Source organism: Artemia sp. Qi Xiang Cuo, chromosome 5 (genome assembly GCF_049724085.1).
Source record: "Artemia sp. Qi Xiang Cuo chromosome 5, ASM4972408v1, whole genome shotgun sequence".
Lineage (NCBI taxonomy): Eukaryota > Metazoa > Arthropoda > Branchiopoda > Anostraca > Artemiidae > Artemia > Artemia sp. Qi Xiang Cuo.
This window is the reverse complement of record NC_142798.1, coordinates 40,210,822-40,226,873: the sequence shown is the minus strand read 5'-3', so window position 1 is coordinate 40,226,873 and position 16,052 is coordinate 40,210,822. Positions and strand designations below refer to the sequence as shown.

At 34.8% G+C, this 16,052-nt stretch overlaps 1 protein-coding gene across 1 annotated transcript in view; it reads left to right on the top strand.

The window, feature by feature from the left end:
• LOC148952133 (alanine aminotransferase 1) overlaps window positions 1-16,052 on the top strand; it is a 68,508-nt gene that overhangs the window by 39,048 nt on the left and 13,408 nt on the right. The window contains exons 5-7 of the mRNA XM_089089577.1: window positions 1,401-1,534; window positions 7,845-7,961; window positions 12,730-13,060. Coding sequence (XP_088945703.1) covers window positions 1,401-1,534; window positions 7,845-7,961; window positions 12,730-13,060 — 582 coding nt within the window. The remainder of the gene's footprint in view (window positions 1-1,400; window positions 1,535-7,844; window positions 7,962-12,729; window positions 13,061-16,052) is intronic.

Here is a 16,052-nt window from a genome sequence, read left to right as displayed (position 1 = left end):
TCATTCAAAATCGTTCATGGCACCAGAGTAGTATTCTGCGGCTTAATCTGTTGAATGTTCAAAGACTGAAAGCATGGTAAAAAATTATTTGAACACCATTTTTATTAAAAAGCTATTTTAATTTAATTAAATATAGTCATTATCAGGGTTATTCATACATCCTGGGAATATTTGTTTTCATTTAAATAGAAAATAGTGATACAGAAAAGGAATTTAAAAAAGAAAAGGTATATGAAAATTATTAATAGAAAATATGAAACTGGGAGTTGTTTAGTTTTTTATGTAAAGATTAGAAATTGATTCTTTTTTATTATTTGACTAGCCGCCCATTTTGGATATATGACTTTATGAGCGAAATTCGTTGAAATGCTGGAAATTGAGGGCTAAAATGAGTTGAATAGAGTGAAATTTTAAGTTACTATAGGTAATTTAGGCTCGGCAATTTGCATTTTACTATTTTTAACGTACTCGATTTTATTATCCTGTCATACTTTTTTTTTAATTTGTTGCAAAGATATGTTACATTTATTAAACCGTTTCTTTCGAAGACTAACTTTCTATTTACTTAGATAGCATGTTCTTATATAGTTAAGGTAATCTTTCGTAATTTATGCAATTACATATTAAAATGGGTAAACTTGATACTCTTTCCTGTGATTGTTTTCGGTTTATTATTTTTCCGCTGTCCGTCAGTTTTATTTTTTCAGTGACGATCATGTTATTGTTTGATGGCTGAGATTCAGCTTTATCCATCTATTATATTATCTTTTGAAATTTGCTTTACGTTTTTAGACAGAAGAAAAATACATTGAAAATTGGTTTTTCTTGCTTGGTGAATGGATAGATGTGAGACTAATAAATGTACTGATATAAGTATCTTGTCCTTTCGGTAAAGTTACGGTTTAAGCTTGAAGCAAAATAACATGTTTCACAGGGAACAAAACGTTATATTGTCCTTGTTTTAACTTCTGTTTCAAGGTAGGGAGTCCTTGGATTTGAATTTTTTTTTGGTATCTACACTTTTGTTTTGTACTAGAATATTTTCACTGGTCTGTAGGATGTATTACTTTTTCTAAAATATTTTATGTGCATGGAAGAGAAGGCTTCGCTATGTTGAGATTGACTAAGGACCAGCTTTATAACTGTATGTTTTGTATTTATCACAGTAGATTGTCCTATAAATACCCTGCCAGAATCCCTGGCAGAACCAGCTGTATAACTATTTATTTCATATTTAGCGGGGTAGATTGCCGTGTAATCCATTATCGGACCTTACAAGGCTTGCTTACCGCCAAGAAGTCATTTCATATGTGGGTCTTTGACTCGCAGTTGCTTTTTATTGAAATTTTAAATGTACGTTAGAAATGAAAACTAAGCAGGAACTCCCTTTATTATGGCAGGTGCATATACCGATTCATGTGGTATTGAAGTGATAAGGAAGCATGTTGCAGCGTATATTGAAAAACGAGATGGTGGCATTCCAAGTGACTATTCAAACATTATTTTGAGCAATGGGGCATCAGAAAGCATAAGGGTATGATATTTCTAGCTTTGGTTGTTTTAGCTTTTCATCATTAATGATTTGGATTTATTATGTAGGTTTATCCTTCTTCGTCCTTTTATTTTACTAGAAACCGAAGTTTTACTCCGTTTTAGAATCATGAAAAATCCTCCCCCATCCCTTCAAGCGTTCTTAGCCCCTTCTTAAAAATAGATATGGGTACCTGTTAATTATAAGGGACAGACCCAAGAAGCGAAGTTAGATTAATCCTTATGAAATATACCAAAATATGATGATAATATAATACTTTAGAAACAAAATTATGGAAACTACGACAAAGAATTATGGAAAGCAGGCCGCGCAGAACAAATTATATAAAATACTTAACCTAACCTCTAACCACCTCTATACATCAAATATTTAATTAAAATATAACTACATCGTAGTTTTTCTCACTCTGAATAAGCAAATCATAACGTATTGCAGGGAGGCAAAGGTTTTTTTCAGATCTTAGAGAGCGAAATTCTCGAGTGTGTTCCGTATAATTAACAAGTACCTCGACATGTTCTGTTGTTACGAAAACATGTCAAAGAACAGTTATAGCCAAAATTGTTACTTTTTCTAAGTCGAAACCGCACACACATTCTTTTTTATTTACACTTGTCTCCTGAATTTAAATATTAAATTTCTCTTGTTATAGCCGTCCCCTTAATATAGCTGCATCTCTTTGCTAAGTTGTAGCTACTGACTATTGCTATAAGTATTGAATTACTGAGGTTTTACTTATAATCCATGTGCCACCTATGTAGTATCTGTAGTTTCCCGGTAGGTACTGACGAAGACCAAACGAGCCAGGTAATACCACCAAAAGCTACCATGCTGATATTTGTTAGAAGAACTCCTATGACAATGGTACCATATAGACTGTGATCAAGCTATGTGCTAGTTTTCAGATATGCTAGTTTTCAGTCCTCGGGTATCTGATTCTGAACCCTGTCGAAAAGGCATCTAGCAAAGACAATAGAAACTGTTTTATACCTCTAGCACCAGATACAGGAACTCTTAGATTATGAAAATACGATCCAATGCTAGATAGTAAAACCAATATCAAACGCTCATCACGTTCATCACTTAATACTAAATAACAATTCAATTGGATTTCTTGCTTGCTCCCTTCAAGAGCATTAACTTTTCAAACATAGCATCTCCAAGCATTTTCCGTTTTGGGGCAGAAATTCCTTCACCAGCCGAAAACAGTTGCTCTTCGGGTGCAGACGAGCGAATTATGCAGTTAAATTTTCTGCAGACTTTCATTGGCCTTGGATAGTCTTTTAGCATGGTTAGTTCTTTTTGCCTATCAGTCACATATGAAAGAACCTCCCCCTTCATAGTATTTTCATCGTGTTCACGATTCTCTGAATTGTTTGCAGTAGTTTGTCATTATTGTCAAAGTATTCATCACTAGAAAAGTAGCTAGCTCTGTCAGTTCTGTCAGCCTCTTTAACAGCTTTGATATGTTCAACCTTTCTTACTTCTCCTACCAATCTTTCAACGTTTTAAGCTTCTTTGCAAAAGATCGAATTGAATGGTAAATTGCAACAAAATAGCACTTTTCCCCCCTGAAGGATATCCAGCGCAACCGCTAATGGCTTTATGACTTTCGTATATTCTTGTAGAAAATCTGCGTCACAAGAATGAAACCTAGATTTCTATAAAGCATCCCAGACGTCATGAGGCTTCAATTTTTTATGGCCATCCATCAAACGTTTGGCAGTGTCATATTTCAAATTCGTCGAGATATCACAGGTCTGATGATCTTTCTACCGCATACCTTTTTGACAGTATCTGCGGCTTTTGAGCTCTTGTTAACAACATCCCAGAGAGCAGTATAGTTGGTAAAAGCGGCAGAGTACTACCGCTTATATGCAACATCATTCAACGCTGTAACAGCATCTGCGGATACAAGCAAATTGAGTTCTCTCCAACATTTAAAAACGAGAATAAGTCATTTTGACCTGCTTCATCTTCGTTCTCATCGTCACTAATCGACCCTAATCACTGGAGATTGTCGGAAATTCTCTAAATGCTTTACTGAAGTTTGAAGCTTTGGCAGTTAATGCTCAGCATACCTTTCTTTCAACTGCAATTTCATGTCTCACAAAGACACCATTCAGTTGCTCAGTGATTTTTCTGTAAGTATGTGCCTTTAAAGCGTGAACATGCAAGAGTAAAATATTTCCACCTAAGATCTTCGTCAAGCGAATGAACAGTCATTCCGAAGTAGCTTTTCATGTTAGCATTCAGTGTTAGCTGTCAATTCAAACGCACGAATCATAGCCTTTTGTACTCCACAGCTGATATTTTTCCGTTAATATGAAAAATTGTCCATGCGAAAAGCAATTGAACATACTCAGCGGTTTCCTTGTTTAAAATTTCAGTTACCGGGCACTACTTCAGAAAAGGAGAATCCCTTGGTAGATGATTCAAAGACGTCACAGTGAGCGTCTTCCCATTAAAAGTTGTTATTGAAATTAAACACTGGTTTAAAAGTACTTGAGTACTTAAGTATCTTCAAGTACTTCTAGTTTTTACTTAAATACGAATATTAAGTGCTTTCGGAATCTTTTACTTAAGTAAAGTACAAGTACTGAGATAATTTACTTAAGTATTTTTACTTAATTAATTCCCAACACTGCTACTAACGCGACCATGATAACAGAAATAATCGTTGCATAGAAAAAAATTGAACCATATGTAGCAACGTCAAAATAAAACATCGCTATCACCCATCCACTTCCCCAAACCCCAATGCCCAACACAGGATGTTCAATCTCATAATTGAACCAAGCTCTGTTCTAATAGCCCCGGGTATCGTGCTATTCATTTGCTCGTAATTTTGAATGGATTTTGACTCTGTAAGATTTAATTTGTTGTACTAAACTTTTAATATACGTGATTTATTGAAATATTATTTATGATTTTTACTAAATTGATTTGTTTGGGGTTCACTGATTTATAATAATAAATAGCATCGACATCAGCGGGTCACATAAAGTCGAAACAAAAATCATAGGAAGCATAATAGCACTCTTTGAGTAAAGATATAGGATATTTCAAAGTATTACCACAGGTTCTTTAACATTATATTGTGTCATATTCCCCACAAATAGCGACGGTATTTCAAATTTGAAAGTATTCGAAAAATAAAGTGAGAATTATTAACTTATCCGTTGGGCATTGTTTGACAAAGAATATCCAGAAAATCTGAACAATTATTGGCGTCATTGTGGCAGAAACCATAAACTAATTAAAAATTTTCAGGGATGCTAATTAGAAGGGAAAATTGACTCCTAGAGTTTGAAAATTGCCTTCCCCTTTGTAGCTTTGTTTTAAAGAACGAATTCTATAAAAATTCCACAAAAAATCTTCTTGTGTAAATTAGGGTGTGCGGGGTAGGCCATAGATTTCCGGAGGGAGGTTACACTGAATATCGTTTTTATGTTTATAATTCCCTTCACAAGGAAAGCTCGGTCTTATAGTGCTACATGATAAAACTGATGACCAAAAAAAGGGCTGGTACCGCTTATACGCGCACACAAATTTCTAAATTGTGAGAAAAATATACATATTTTGTTGAAATTTCCTTTATTCTATTCTCAGCAGACATTTCGTACAGTATGCTGATGCAGAGATAAATGTCCTACAAGTAGCGCTGGCGTTGTGCGAAATACGACTAATTTCAATCATAATTCTTAGCACATTTATGTCGTTTGGAGCTGGTTAAAAGAAATATTTAGAAAAGCGGAAATAGCAAGAAGTCAGCATGGTAATATGCATAGAGGCACTTCTACATTTATGGGTTACTATGTGAACCCGAAACGTAAGGAATAGGACGTTATCAGCGCTTATTAGTCAACTCAATTAGAAATAAGAAAATTTGGGGCTGTATTGGATTTTAGTTAAATACTAAAAATAAAAATTAAAACAAATGATTCCTGGAGCGGATCCCCCTCTACCAAATCCCATACCCAATCTACAACCGATTTCACCTATCTAGTTATAGCACGAATATCATTATAAAAAGCACTAAGTCTTATTTTCTTTTTCAATGATTTCTTTTTCATTCAGGAAATTAAATTCACTGTATATCTACTTTCTTATTCTTCAATGATTCTATTCCTGTCCTATTTACAAATTTAGAGGGTGTACTCATTTCCACTTTTGAAAGTTTTAAAACTTGAGAATCTAATCCTGAATTGATAGATTTTTAGGAATTAAAAGCACGTTAAATATCAGGGAAAAATTTGACCTGAGCAACTGTGGCAAACCTAGAACATTTTTCAATGTTTGATTAACTAGGCTAACATTTTTCTCGTTTTCCCTATGTTAAAAACGAGCATGGATTTAATTAAAAAAGTTATCTGCTCAAAGTAAAGAGCGAATTTTACGCTTAAAATGAGCAACAGTTTTAAAGCTACTTAATAAATTAAAATTTTCCAAATTATTGAGGGGGAGGGCAACTGCCCCCCCCCCCCCCCCCAACGACGCCACTGTGCTTGAATAAGCTCCCTCTTATATTTAAAAGCTGTTGACACATGACATATATATTCATCAGTTGAATAACAAAATTGGTTGCCAGGTTGAATAACCTGGCAATTTTCATCTTTGTAGAAATTTTTTTTTAAAGTAGACAATTTCCACGAACCATGGGTCGCACCACGTGTGTTTACAAGGTAGATTCAACTACCCAGCCTGTCCCTACCTTGTTTTCCGTTCGCTGTTGTGCCTCCAGATATGAAAAAATCATTGTTCCCTACATTACGGAAGAAATAAACAAAATATCCCGCTAGTTTCCCCCCTATTATTGTTTAGTACAAATACTGCCCATGTTTTGTATTTATTCGCTTGTTTTTTCTCCTTTCTTTTTTAGTGTTCCTTTAAAAATGTTTTTTATATTTATATCTGTTTTCTTATTTTATTGAGTTCTACCTGTTTTAATATTTTTAACATTTTATGACCAATCTCAGTTTAAATAATGACGACTGAATGAGTTGTAATTCTGATAATTTTAATTTCGGCATTCTTTTTCCAATACTTTAGTGTCTGTTTACTTTTTATGCTTTTTTTTCTCCTGTTTTTATTATTGACCTCGAAATTCGAATTCGGTTCTTCGGGGGTTGTGATATTAATTTCTTTAAATAAATATCTTATCTTTTGCATAATAATAATAATAATAATTTATTTATTACCCACTATGAACAAAAAGAAGTGGAGTACATCAAGAACAAAAAAAAAACAACAAAACAACAAAAAAAAAGAAGCAAACTCGCACACTTAACAATTATTTACATAAAATGACGTAAATTATGGTGCGCAGTAAGACCTGCAGATAACGACAGCTTTTCCGCAAGCATAGTCACTTTTTCCCGTAGATCAGGGAGGCCGAATCGCGATATTTGACGCCGGTTCTGGAACCACGGCAAAGATTAGGGCCGTTTTTTCACTCATCAATGTGCCAAGATCTTACATCTTTTGTCAGAAAACGCTTAAAAGTGCAATCTTTGAACTAAGATCTTACATCTTTGGTCGTTTTTGTGCAGACGTCTTTCATCATTCTGCTCTGATCAGCGGTCTGAGAAAGATGATGAGTATATCATCAAAGTTATCTCATCAACGTTATATATGGCATAAAGAGGGTATCTTTCACGCTTATTGCTATTGCCAGTAAAATGTTAGTCCTTAGAACAAATATGGGTTAAAAAACGATAATCTTTGTCGAAAGATGTAAGATCTTAGATGTAAGATCTTAGTGCTAAAAAACGGGCCTAGTATCTATCTGCAAAGATTATGAACAAAGTGATTCGACATCATTCTATATATATGTATCATGAATGATTGTTCGTATCATGTGTACCATGAATAATTGTCTGGGTCACTTGGAAGAGTCCTTTGGACGGCAGGAGACCGAACAAGATACCTATGCTAATCAACCCGCTAAGAGAGACAGAGAATTACAAGAGAAAAACTGGATGCCTAAGAGTGTCATGACAATTTAGTCAACGGTCTAAAAGCATTTTGGAAAATCTTGGGAGACGGTCGAAACAGAAGCTTTAAAAATAATGGGATGGAGGGGAGTTTTGGCTATGTGCTGCCCTCTGACCGCTTGACACTGTGACGACCCTCTAGTAGAAGTTTACTTGTTAAAACTTATGCAGGGTCAATTTTTGCCGTCCCTTTTTGAGGATACACTAAAACTTTTATAATAACCGCTAAGAACGCTTACTTCTCGTTTCATTTTATTTTAATGTGCTTATGGGATAACCTTTGAATTGCTCTCTTTCAGGCTGTAATGAAACTTCTTATAAATAAATCAAAAGATGGATTAAATAATGGAGTCATGATTCCTAAGCCGCAATATCCACTATATTCAGCATCAATCGCAGAATATGGCTTAGAGCAGGTAACTTTTTTATTATTTATGATTCATTGAAACATCCGAAATGAAGCAAAACAACTGACAACTGGCTTTTTGGACAGCTATTAGTTTAAGGTGAAGCACTTTAAATCCATTCAAGGAAGCTACTGGATAATACCCTCCCTCCCTGCCACTGTTTTTGTTAGTGTCCTGAATATGAGTACCTCCTTCTTGTCTCCGGTAACAATACGTGCAATTTTGAATTGTTCTACCAAATCGGATTACATTGGTGTACCAGTAAAGAGACGGGAATGTTGATTAGAAGTACTCATTGTTTAATTTTAGAGTTAATTATCTTTAAAGATTAATTTTTATCAGTTAGCCAGGCTTTATAGTGATAAATATATTCATTTTTTTTGTCTAGAAGGCTGAGATTGCTATTAGTGCTTTAACTATTGTCCGGTTTCACTTTTGGCTATTAAATTTTTTGATCGTTTTCTCAGTAATAGCTGCGTTTTCTCAGTAATAGCTGTTAAACATATTCAACTTGGTTGATAGTCATTTTGGGAACATTTCAACTTGAATTTAAAATAAATATTCTTGCTATTGTTATACACAGACGCTCTCATACACGTAAAAGTTGCATTTAGAAAAAGAACTCTTTAAATACATTCTGAATGTAATCATTTTAGGGATCCATGTATTAATGTACAGTTAATTTTTATTTTATATTATTAATTTGATGGTAATATTATTAATCATAGGAGTTTAAGTGAGAAAAGAATCATTTAGCTAAAAAGTTAGATTTAAAACTTAAAAATTTTATTCATTACGTTAATTTATTGCCTTTGGTACCTTTTTCTGATTCCATATGTGCTTTAAATGCGACCTTTTACTTTGGTTGCAGCTTACCATCTGACCTGATGCTGGTAACGAAAATATACGTACCCTCGTCAGGTACATTTTACACGCAAATAAAGAGGTTGAGTTACGACCCATAGACTAGTTTACTAAAGCCAAGGGTCACTATAAATGGTTCCATTGCAACTCAACCCTCGTATAAGTGAACCCTCATGCATCTGACCCTAGGTGCAACGGAACATCCGTTGAACTGAACCCCCGTGTAACTCAACCTTCGTGTGACTGAAACCTCTTTGCATTTAGAAAAAGAACTATTTAAGTACATTCTGAATGTAATCAACTTGAATGTTGCAACTGAACCCCCATTTAACTCAAATCCATTCAACTGAACTCTCATGCAAATCAACCCCTGTGCAATTGAACCCTCGTTTAACTGAACCCTGTGCAATTTGACCCCCGACTACCTGAACACTCGTGCAACTCAACCCCCGTTTAACTGATTCCTTGTGACACTGAACCCCCGTGCCACTCAGGCCTATTCAACTGAATCTTCATGCAACTCAACCCTTGTTTAAGAAAAACTTGCTGTTAATGCTGATTCAGGAATGATAACTATTGTTTAAATACTTCTTAATAGTGAAAGTTTATTGCAGAAACAAATTTGTGGAGATTTTAAAAAAGAACTGGAAATGCTGACGAATCTCCATTTTTCTGTTTTATTTCTCCAATATTAATAGAGCATTAGAGCATCACAGAGAGCTGTTTGAGGTTGCATGAAAGGAAGTGTTTACATTTACGAGCTTTTTTAGTTTCGTAATGACACTACTACTACTACTTCTAACAACTCACAGCAGTTCCAGGCCCGCCTTAGGCAAACGGAGCTATGAACGATCCTCCTCCATCCCAATCTATTCATGTCCTCCCTTTTTACACCCGCCCACGAAGTTCCCTTTTCCTTTAAATCGTTTTTATGACGTCCTCCCACCCCAGACAGCACCATCATACAATGCCTTATAGCAACAAAATACGATTTTAGTGTTATTCCTGGAGTCTAAAGGCTTGAAACTACAAATGGTCTACCACTGAAACCTCCAGGATCGAAAGCCCTTAAACTCTTGATTAAAATCCCCCTCTTGAAAACTCCCCTTCCCAGTCACCTTTGAAAGTGGGAACAAAACAAAAAAGTTTTGAAAAAGTACTAAGCGAAAAAAAATCATTCAAATGCAAAGCTGATTCGTTAATGATAGGTCGTATTTGTTTTCATTTCAACACAAAAATTAATTACGAAACAAATTCTTGGGAATTGTGAAAAAGTACTTGATATCCGAACGCGTCTTCTTTTTTTTTTTCTCCAGCAGTAGTTGGTCACTGGAACATCATAGGCGACGCTAAAATGGCTAACATCCGAGGTTAACGTAAATAGTGTGTTATTTCACCCATCCTGTAAAGGCGGGTGTCATTTCCTGGTTGATCTTAAGCGGAATTACCCAAACAAAATGCTTTTACGTAACTTCAAAAGTCAAAGCGAAAGATCTTAGGGAGCCGGCATAAAATCAGAGTTTTCACCCTTGGCAAATTCTTACCCTAGCACTAATTGAAAAGCCCATAAAACAATTTATCAGGCTATGATTTTCACGTTAGACTCATTCTTGAAAATTTGTCTCAATTTGGAAAAGCTCTGGGGTTACCCAAAGCGGTAATTTAAGTTAGAAACTGCGAATGCAGCGACAAGCAAATTTTAAGTTTCTAATCAGCGCTACTTGAAACATTCTTAGGCCTTGGGTTGAGTTGAGTCAAACAGGGCTTGATTTAAAAGTGGGCTGTATAATAAGGGTTGATTTAAACGGAGGTTGATTCATTTGAATGGAATTAGGCCGCACGGGGGTTCAGTTGAACGAGGGTTCAGTTAAATGGGGTTGTGTTGCACGGGGGTCCAGTTAAAACGGGGGTTCAGTTGCACGAGAGTTCTGTTCCATGGGAGTTGAATTAAATGGGGTTTAGTTAAATAGGTTTCAGTTGCATGAGCGTTCAGTTTCACGATGGTTGAGCTACACGGGGGTTCAGATGCACGAGGGTTCAGTTGCTCGGGGTTCAGTTACTCGCACACCACAATATACTATGTTAGGAAGGAAAAGAAGTTCACAAAATATTGCCATTCAGATCTGTTCAATATGCCTAATATTGGCAGAACCATTCTTTTTTCTTTTTTTTTTAACATATCTAATAAGTTCTCACGTCAGATCTTATTTATGCATCAACTTGTGTAGAAGCTTTTCTACACAAGCTGTTAAACTTTTAAGATCGGGTATGATCTACTCACCTGTAAGCAGCTGCTTTTTTTATTTCGCTAAGTAGGTAGTGGTTGGCTATCTTCGAGAGCCTACCGCTAATTTTGTCGTGACATTAATAGATTTTCACAGAATTTCTGTTTTTGCAAGATTTACGTAGAAGAAGTAGCCATTGTTATATATAAAATTATGTATTACCACGATATTGGGTAAGAATTGAAGAAATTGAATTTTTATTAAATACCCTTATCGCACAGAAGAGTGTGTGTTGAGGAATTATCTCATAAAAAATTGGCTCCGATTTCTCCAGGATAATTTAACCATTGATTTAACTTACTAACAGTAATACTTAGATATTGCTCGGAAGTTTAAAAATACGCTTATATCATTTTTCAAACAGAATAAAACAGATACGGAAATGTAATTAACTCAGACTGGTTGATACTAGTTGACGAAATCTTGATGCCAGAAAAAGAAACCTTGCTTAAGTACCTGCTACTGAGGTTCAATATGTTTTTCAACCCCCCCCCCCCTCCTCCTTCCGAAAAATTTTAGCATACAGACCTATCTAGCGGAAGGTTTTTATTGGAGCGAGGATTTTTTTTCTGTAATTATCATAGGATCAGATTTATCGTTTATTTTAAATGACCACGTATTTGTTAAACTGTGAATGTTTTGAATTCTCTGTGGCTATATGGCCTATGAAAGTATATATGGAGGTAGAACTAGGGGCATGGACATAAAACTTTGTGTAAAACTTAACTTAAGGATCGGTGCATTAAAATAAAAAAACAATAACGAATATTCTTTTCGAACTTTCTCGGTAGATTTTTGTGGGGTGTGGTCAATTTAATTTCTGAATAGTTGAAGTAGTCCAACTTTTCCTCTCGTTGCTCGGGGACCAAAATTTTAATCAAAATATTTATTTATCGTTTTTATGGTTCACCTGAACAATCCAAAATTACAACAGGTTGTGTAGGTTTCTCAATTCTTCGAGTAAGATGACCGAGTGACCCGGTTTGAGCGAGGCTTCCTTATTTTCTATCCCACATTTTAGGTTCTTCTCCTTTTTTCTTCCCTTAAAGGAAAGAAGTATGTTCCGGCTAACTTCACGTTAGATGCAGGATTTTTTTTTTTTTTTTTTTTTAGTGAGTGCGTTTGCACCATCATTAATTGATAATGTTCTGCTAGTCTTGACAATCACATGGCTATCAGCTATAAGGGTGATAATGCCACGCAACGGATTCCCCTATGGCAACACAACCTGGTATTGAGGTAAGGAACAGTCAGCAACCTTATACTAACTCTAAGAAAAGGTGTTGGTAGCCATAAAAGAAGCCTGGTGCCGTTGCCTTGCAGCACATATCCCGCTCGGGCTCTGAAGACAGGGTGGTCAACCACCTATGTACCTGACCAGGTCCAACCTCTAGTATGCATTGATTACTCACGCTGGTGTATTATTTGATGACTTCTAAGAAACATTTTAAATTCGTCTCGAATTAAGGCACAATTCGTAAATTACTTTCAGTACATTTTTTTTATATTCAATTCCCGGAAACTTTGTCTTTGTAATGTCTGCGTTCATTTTTTGATGCCCTTCTAGCTATATTTACCATACAATTTCCTTTATTCTGATATGAGTTTCACAAAATTTTCTTTTTAAGTTGAATTACTATTTGGACGAGGACAACGGTTGGGGTTTGGATATAAGTGAATTGGAGCGTTCAGTCAACGAAGCAAGAAAGCGATGCAACCCAAGAGCAATAGTTATTATTAATCCTGGAAATCCGACTGGACAAGTTTTATCACGACAAAATATTGAAGATGTCATTAAATTTGCTCACAGAGAGAAGCTTTTCATTTTTGCTGATGAAGTTTATCAAGAAAATGTATACGCTAAGGGCAGTCAATTTCATTCTTTTAAAAAGGTTCTGATGGAACTGGGTGCGCCCTACTCGGGAATGGAAATGGCCTCGTTTCTGTCATCTTCAAAAGGTAGAGTACTCATTTTTATGTTTGGGAAAAGATCATTTTGCGTTCTACAATTTTCCTAATACTTAAATAAACTCAGTTGATAAAACTGTCATGTAAAAGATGCTTTGAAGTTTAACACTTCCCCCCCATTTTTAAACTTATGAATTTCACTACTAAATTTCGTCTTATTGACAAAGACACAGAGATCAGTATATCTTCATCGTTTTTTTTTTACGAATTTCTACGATTTTTTTTTGTTTCTTTTTTGTCCGATTTGTCCCTTTTTTAAGTAGAAAAGGCTAGGGATAGAGTTGTTCCGAGCTGTATGGAGATCATGCGGAATAATTGTACAGAATGTAATATTATAGCGGACTGTGGCTGGGAACCTCTGTGCCCGTATGTCATTGTCCAATTTCTCCGTCCACCTGACAGTGCAAAATGTCATTTTGATCTTGCAAAACTGTTCTTGGTTTTTACTTAAATTAATTAAAAAAAACTTCCGAAAAAGAAGTTTTTCAAAAAAAAGTAAAGGCCGTCTTAAACTTCAGGTCAGTAGATAGATCTTCAAACCTGTTGAAATTCAAACTAAAAACGACAAGAAATTACTATTGAAGAATAGATGAAACCCAAAACAAACAGAAATTAAATAAACAATCATTGCAAAAAAAACATACAACAAGTACTAATATAAATAAAAAAATAACAAAATTACTATTTAAGAATAAATGAAACCCAAAACGAACAGAAATTAAATAAAAAATCATAGCAAACAAATATACAATAGGTACTAATATAAATGAATAAATAAATCTTAAAACGAGTAAAACTTAAATTGAATATGCAAATCAATCTTGAAACAAACAAAAATCACTGCAAAAAAGAGTTTGGGTTTTGCCTCCTTCTCAAAAGCCTACTCCGTCATTGGCGCTCCACTGAAAACGAATAATATTACAAATATTTTATTTTCTAGTTATTACAGCATTGACAATGAAAATAAAAATTACAGCGAAATAAAATCTTGAACTGATTATTTTTCAACAATTGATATCATTATATATCAAATATTTAGTTTGATTTTATTTGTACTTTCCAAGACTGTTCAAGACACATATAATTTTCAGTAAAGCGTCAATGACGCAGTAGATTTTAGACTTTTACAGTGAGAGAAGGAGGGCATATATGGACAGCGACTGTTACTTGTAAGAACAGTAATCTTAATTCACGTTGTCATCCACCAATAACACCTAGTAGCAAATAATTTGGGTGATAGGTTACACCAATCGCTTCAACTAGTGTTAATGCAGCCAACACAAAATGAACCAATGCATTGAATACGCGTTTGTTTGTGCAATGTTGTGATGAAAATGTTAGAGACTTCCAATGATTACCCTTACATACAGGGGCGGATCCAGGATTTTTTAGGGGAGGGGGCACAATAGGTGATGCGACAAACTTGCGTTAGGAGCAAGTTTAATTAACGCAAACTTGCTTTAATTAAGTAAATTAAACCACTTTAGTTTACGTTAGAAGGCGCCCCCGCCCCCACCCCCTGGATCCGCCACTGCTTACATACAGAAGTACGCTGGGTGTCAAAAGGTGTTTGTTTTAAAATGTTTTACTCAATTTTTTAATCAGTTTTAGAGTTTCTTGAAAGTGATTTAACATTTAAAAGAAAACCTGAAAAATTTGAAAGTAGACATTGCCTTTTTGACAATTTTTTTAATGTCATTAACTTACAATAACAAGGAGGCAGCCTCAATTAAAAGAAAAAAGGTGTAATGTCAGCTTTTCTTGGAAAATTGTAATGTATGAAGCAAAACATTAGTTGACGTAAATTTTCCCGATTTTAAAACTTGTCACAGGTAGAATGCTTTGCTGAGGATATTCAGACATACGTTCAACATTTAATTGCCCTGAACGGTGACTTAAAGATCAGATTTGAAGATATTCTGACGATGGAAATATCACTATGGATCATAAATTCATTTGATAGAATTGAAGTGCAAAATTTGATACTGCAATAGGAGCTCGAGCATATTACTAATGAGGATCTGAAGGTGAAATTTAAAAGAGGGTATCTAATATTTTGGCTGCAGGCAGAAATACCGAAAAAATATCCTGGACTGTGGGGAATTGCAATAAAGCTTTGATAGCATTTCCCACGTCACATCTTGTCAAAAAGTTTTAGTTCCGTTACAGACCTTAACCAAAAACAAGTAGATTACCACAGAATGGAACGATTCGCAGTTATTTCTAACAAAATTGAAGCCAGTTATTGACAATTGGCTGTCGGTCCATCAACTATATACCTCTCACTAAAATTATCACTGTTTTGTGATTGTCATTCTAGAAGTTACGTTTCATTTTTTAATGTTTAATTTTATTTATATTATAACTGTTATCATATTAAAATGTAATATGAAAACAATAGTAATTAATAGTGTGATAATTAAGTATTTGAATAAATACAACACAGAAAATGTACTTTTTTTTTGTTATTCTGAATGGGGAGTTTTCTAAAGAAGGTAAGTGAGAATTAGGCCTAGTTGGTTTCTTGTGCTATGAGCAGTCATAAAAAGGTAAAGTTGGATGGAATCCCTTTTATGACTGCCCAACTTCACTTTTGAATATGCACTCACTCTAAAATCAATTAACCAATTAATTCTTACTTTCTGTATCAAAAACTGTTAGTTTCTGGTTGGAACTCGACCGCAACAAAAATCTCCATTCTTAGTTCTAATCTTCACATTTTTTTTCTCGAGTTTTGGGAATATAGTAGAAGCTTAGCTGCTGGGGGTCCACCAGAACCAGTGTATTTTTTGAAAGGGGTTTATGAGAAAGAAAAGTTTGGGAACCTCTGCTTTAAAGGGATGTAAAAATTGCCTTAAAATTTAGCTGTGGGAGAGGGGATCAGTGTAATGTGGTGTAAATCAACACAAAACAGTTATTGCAATAGTTTGCGCTTTAATTCATTTGCAATAGTATATTAGTTTTAACACTCTTTGTAGTCAGG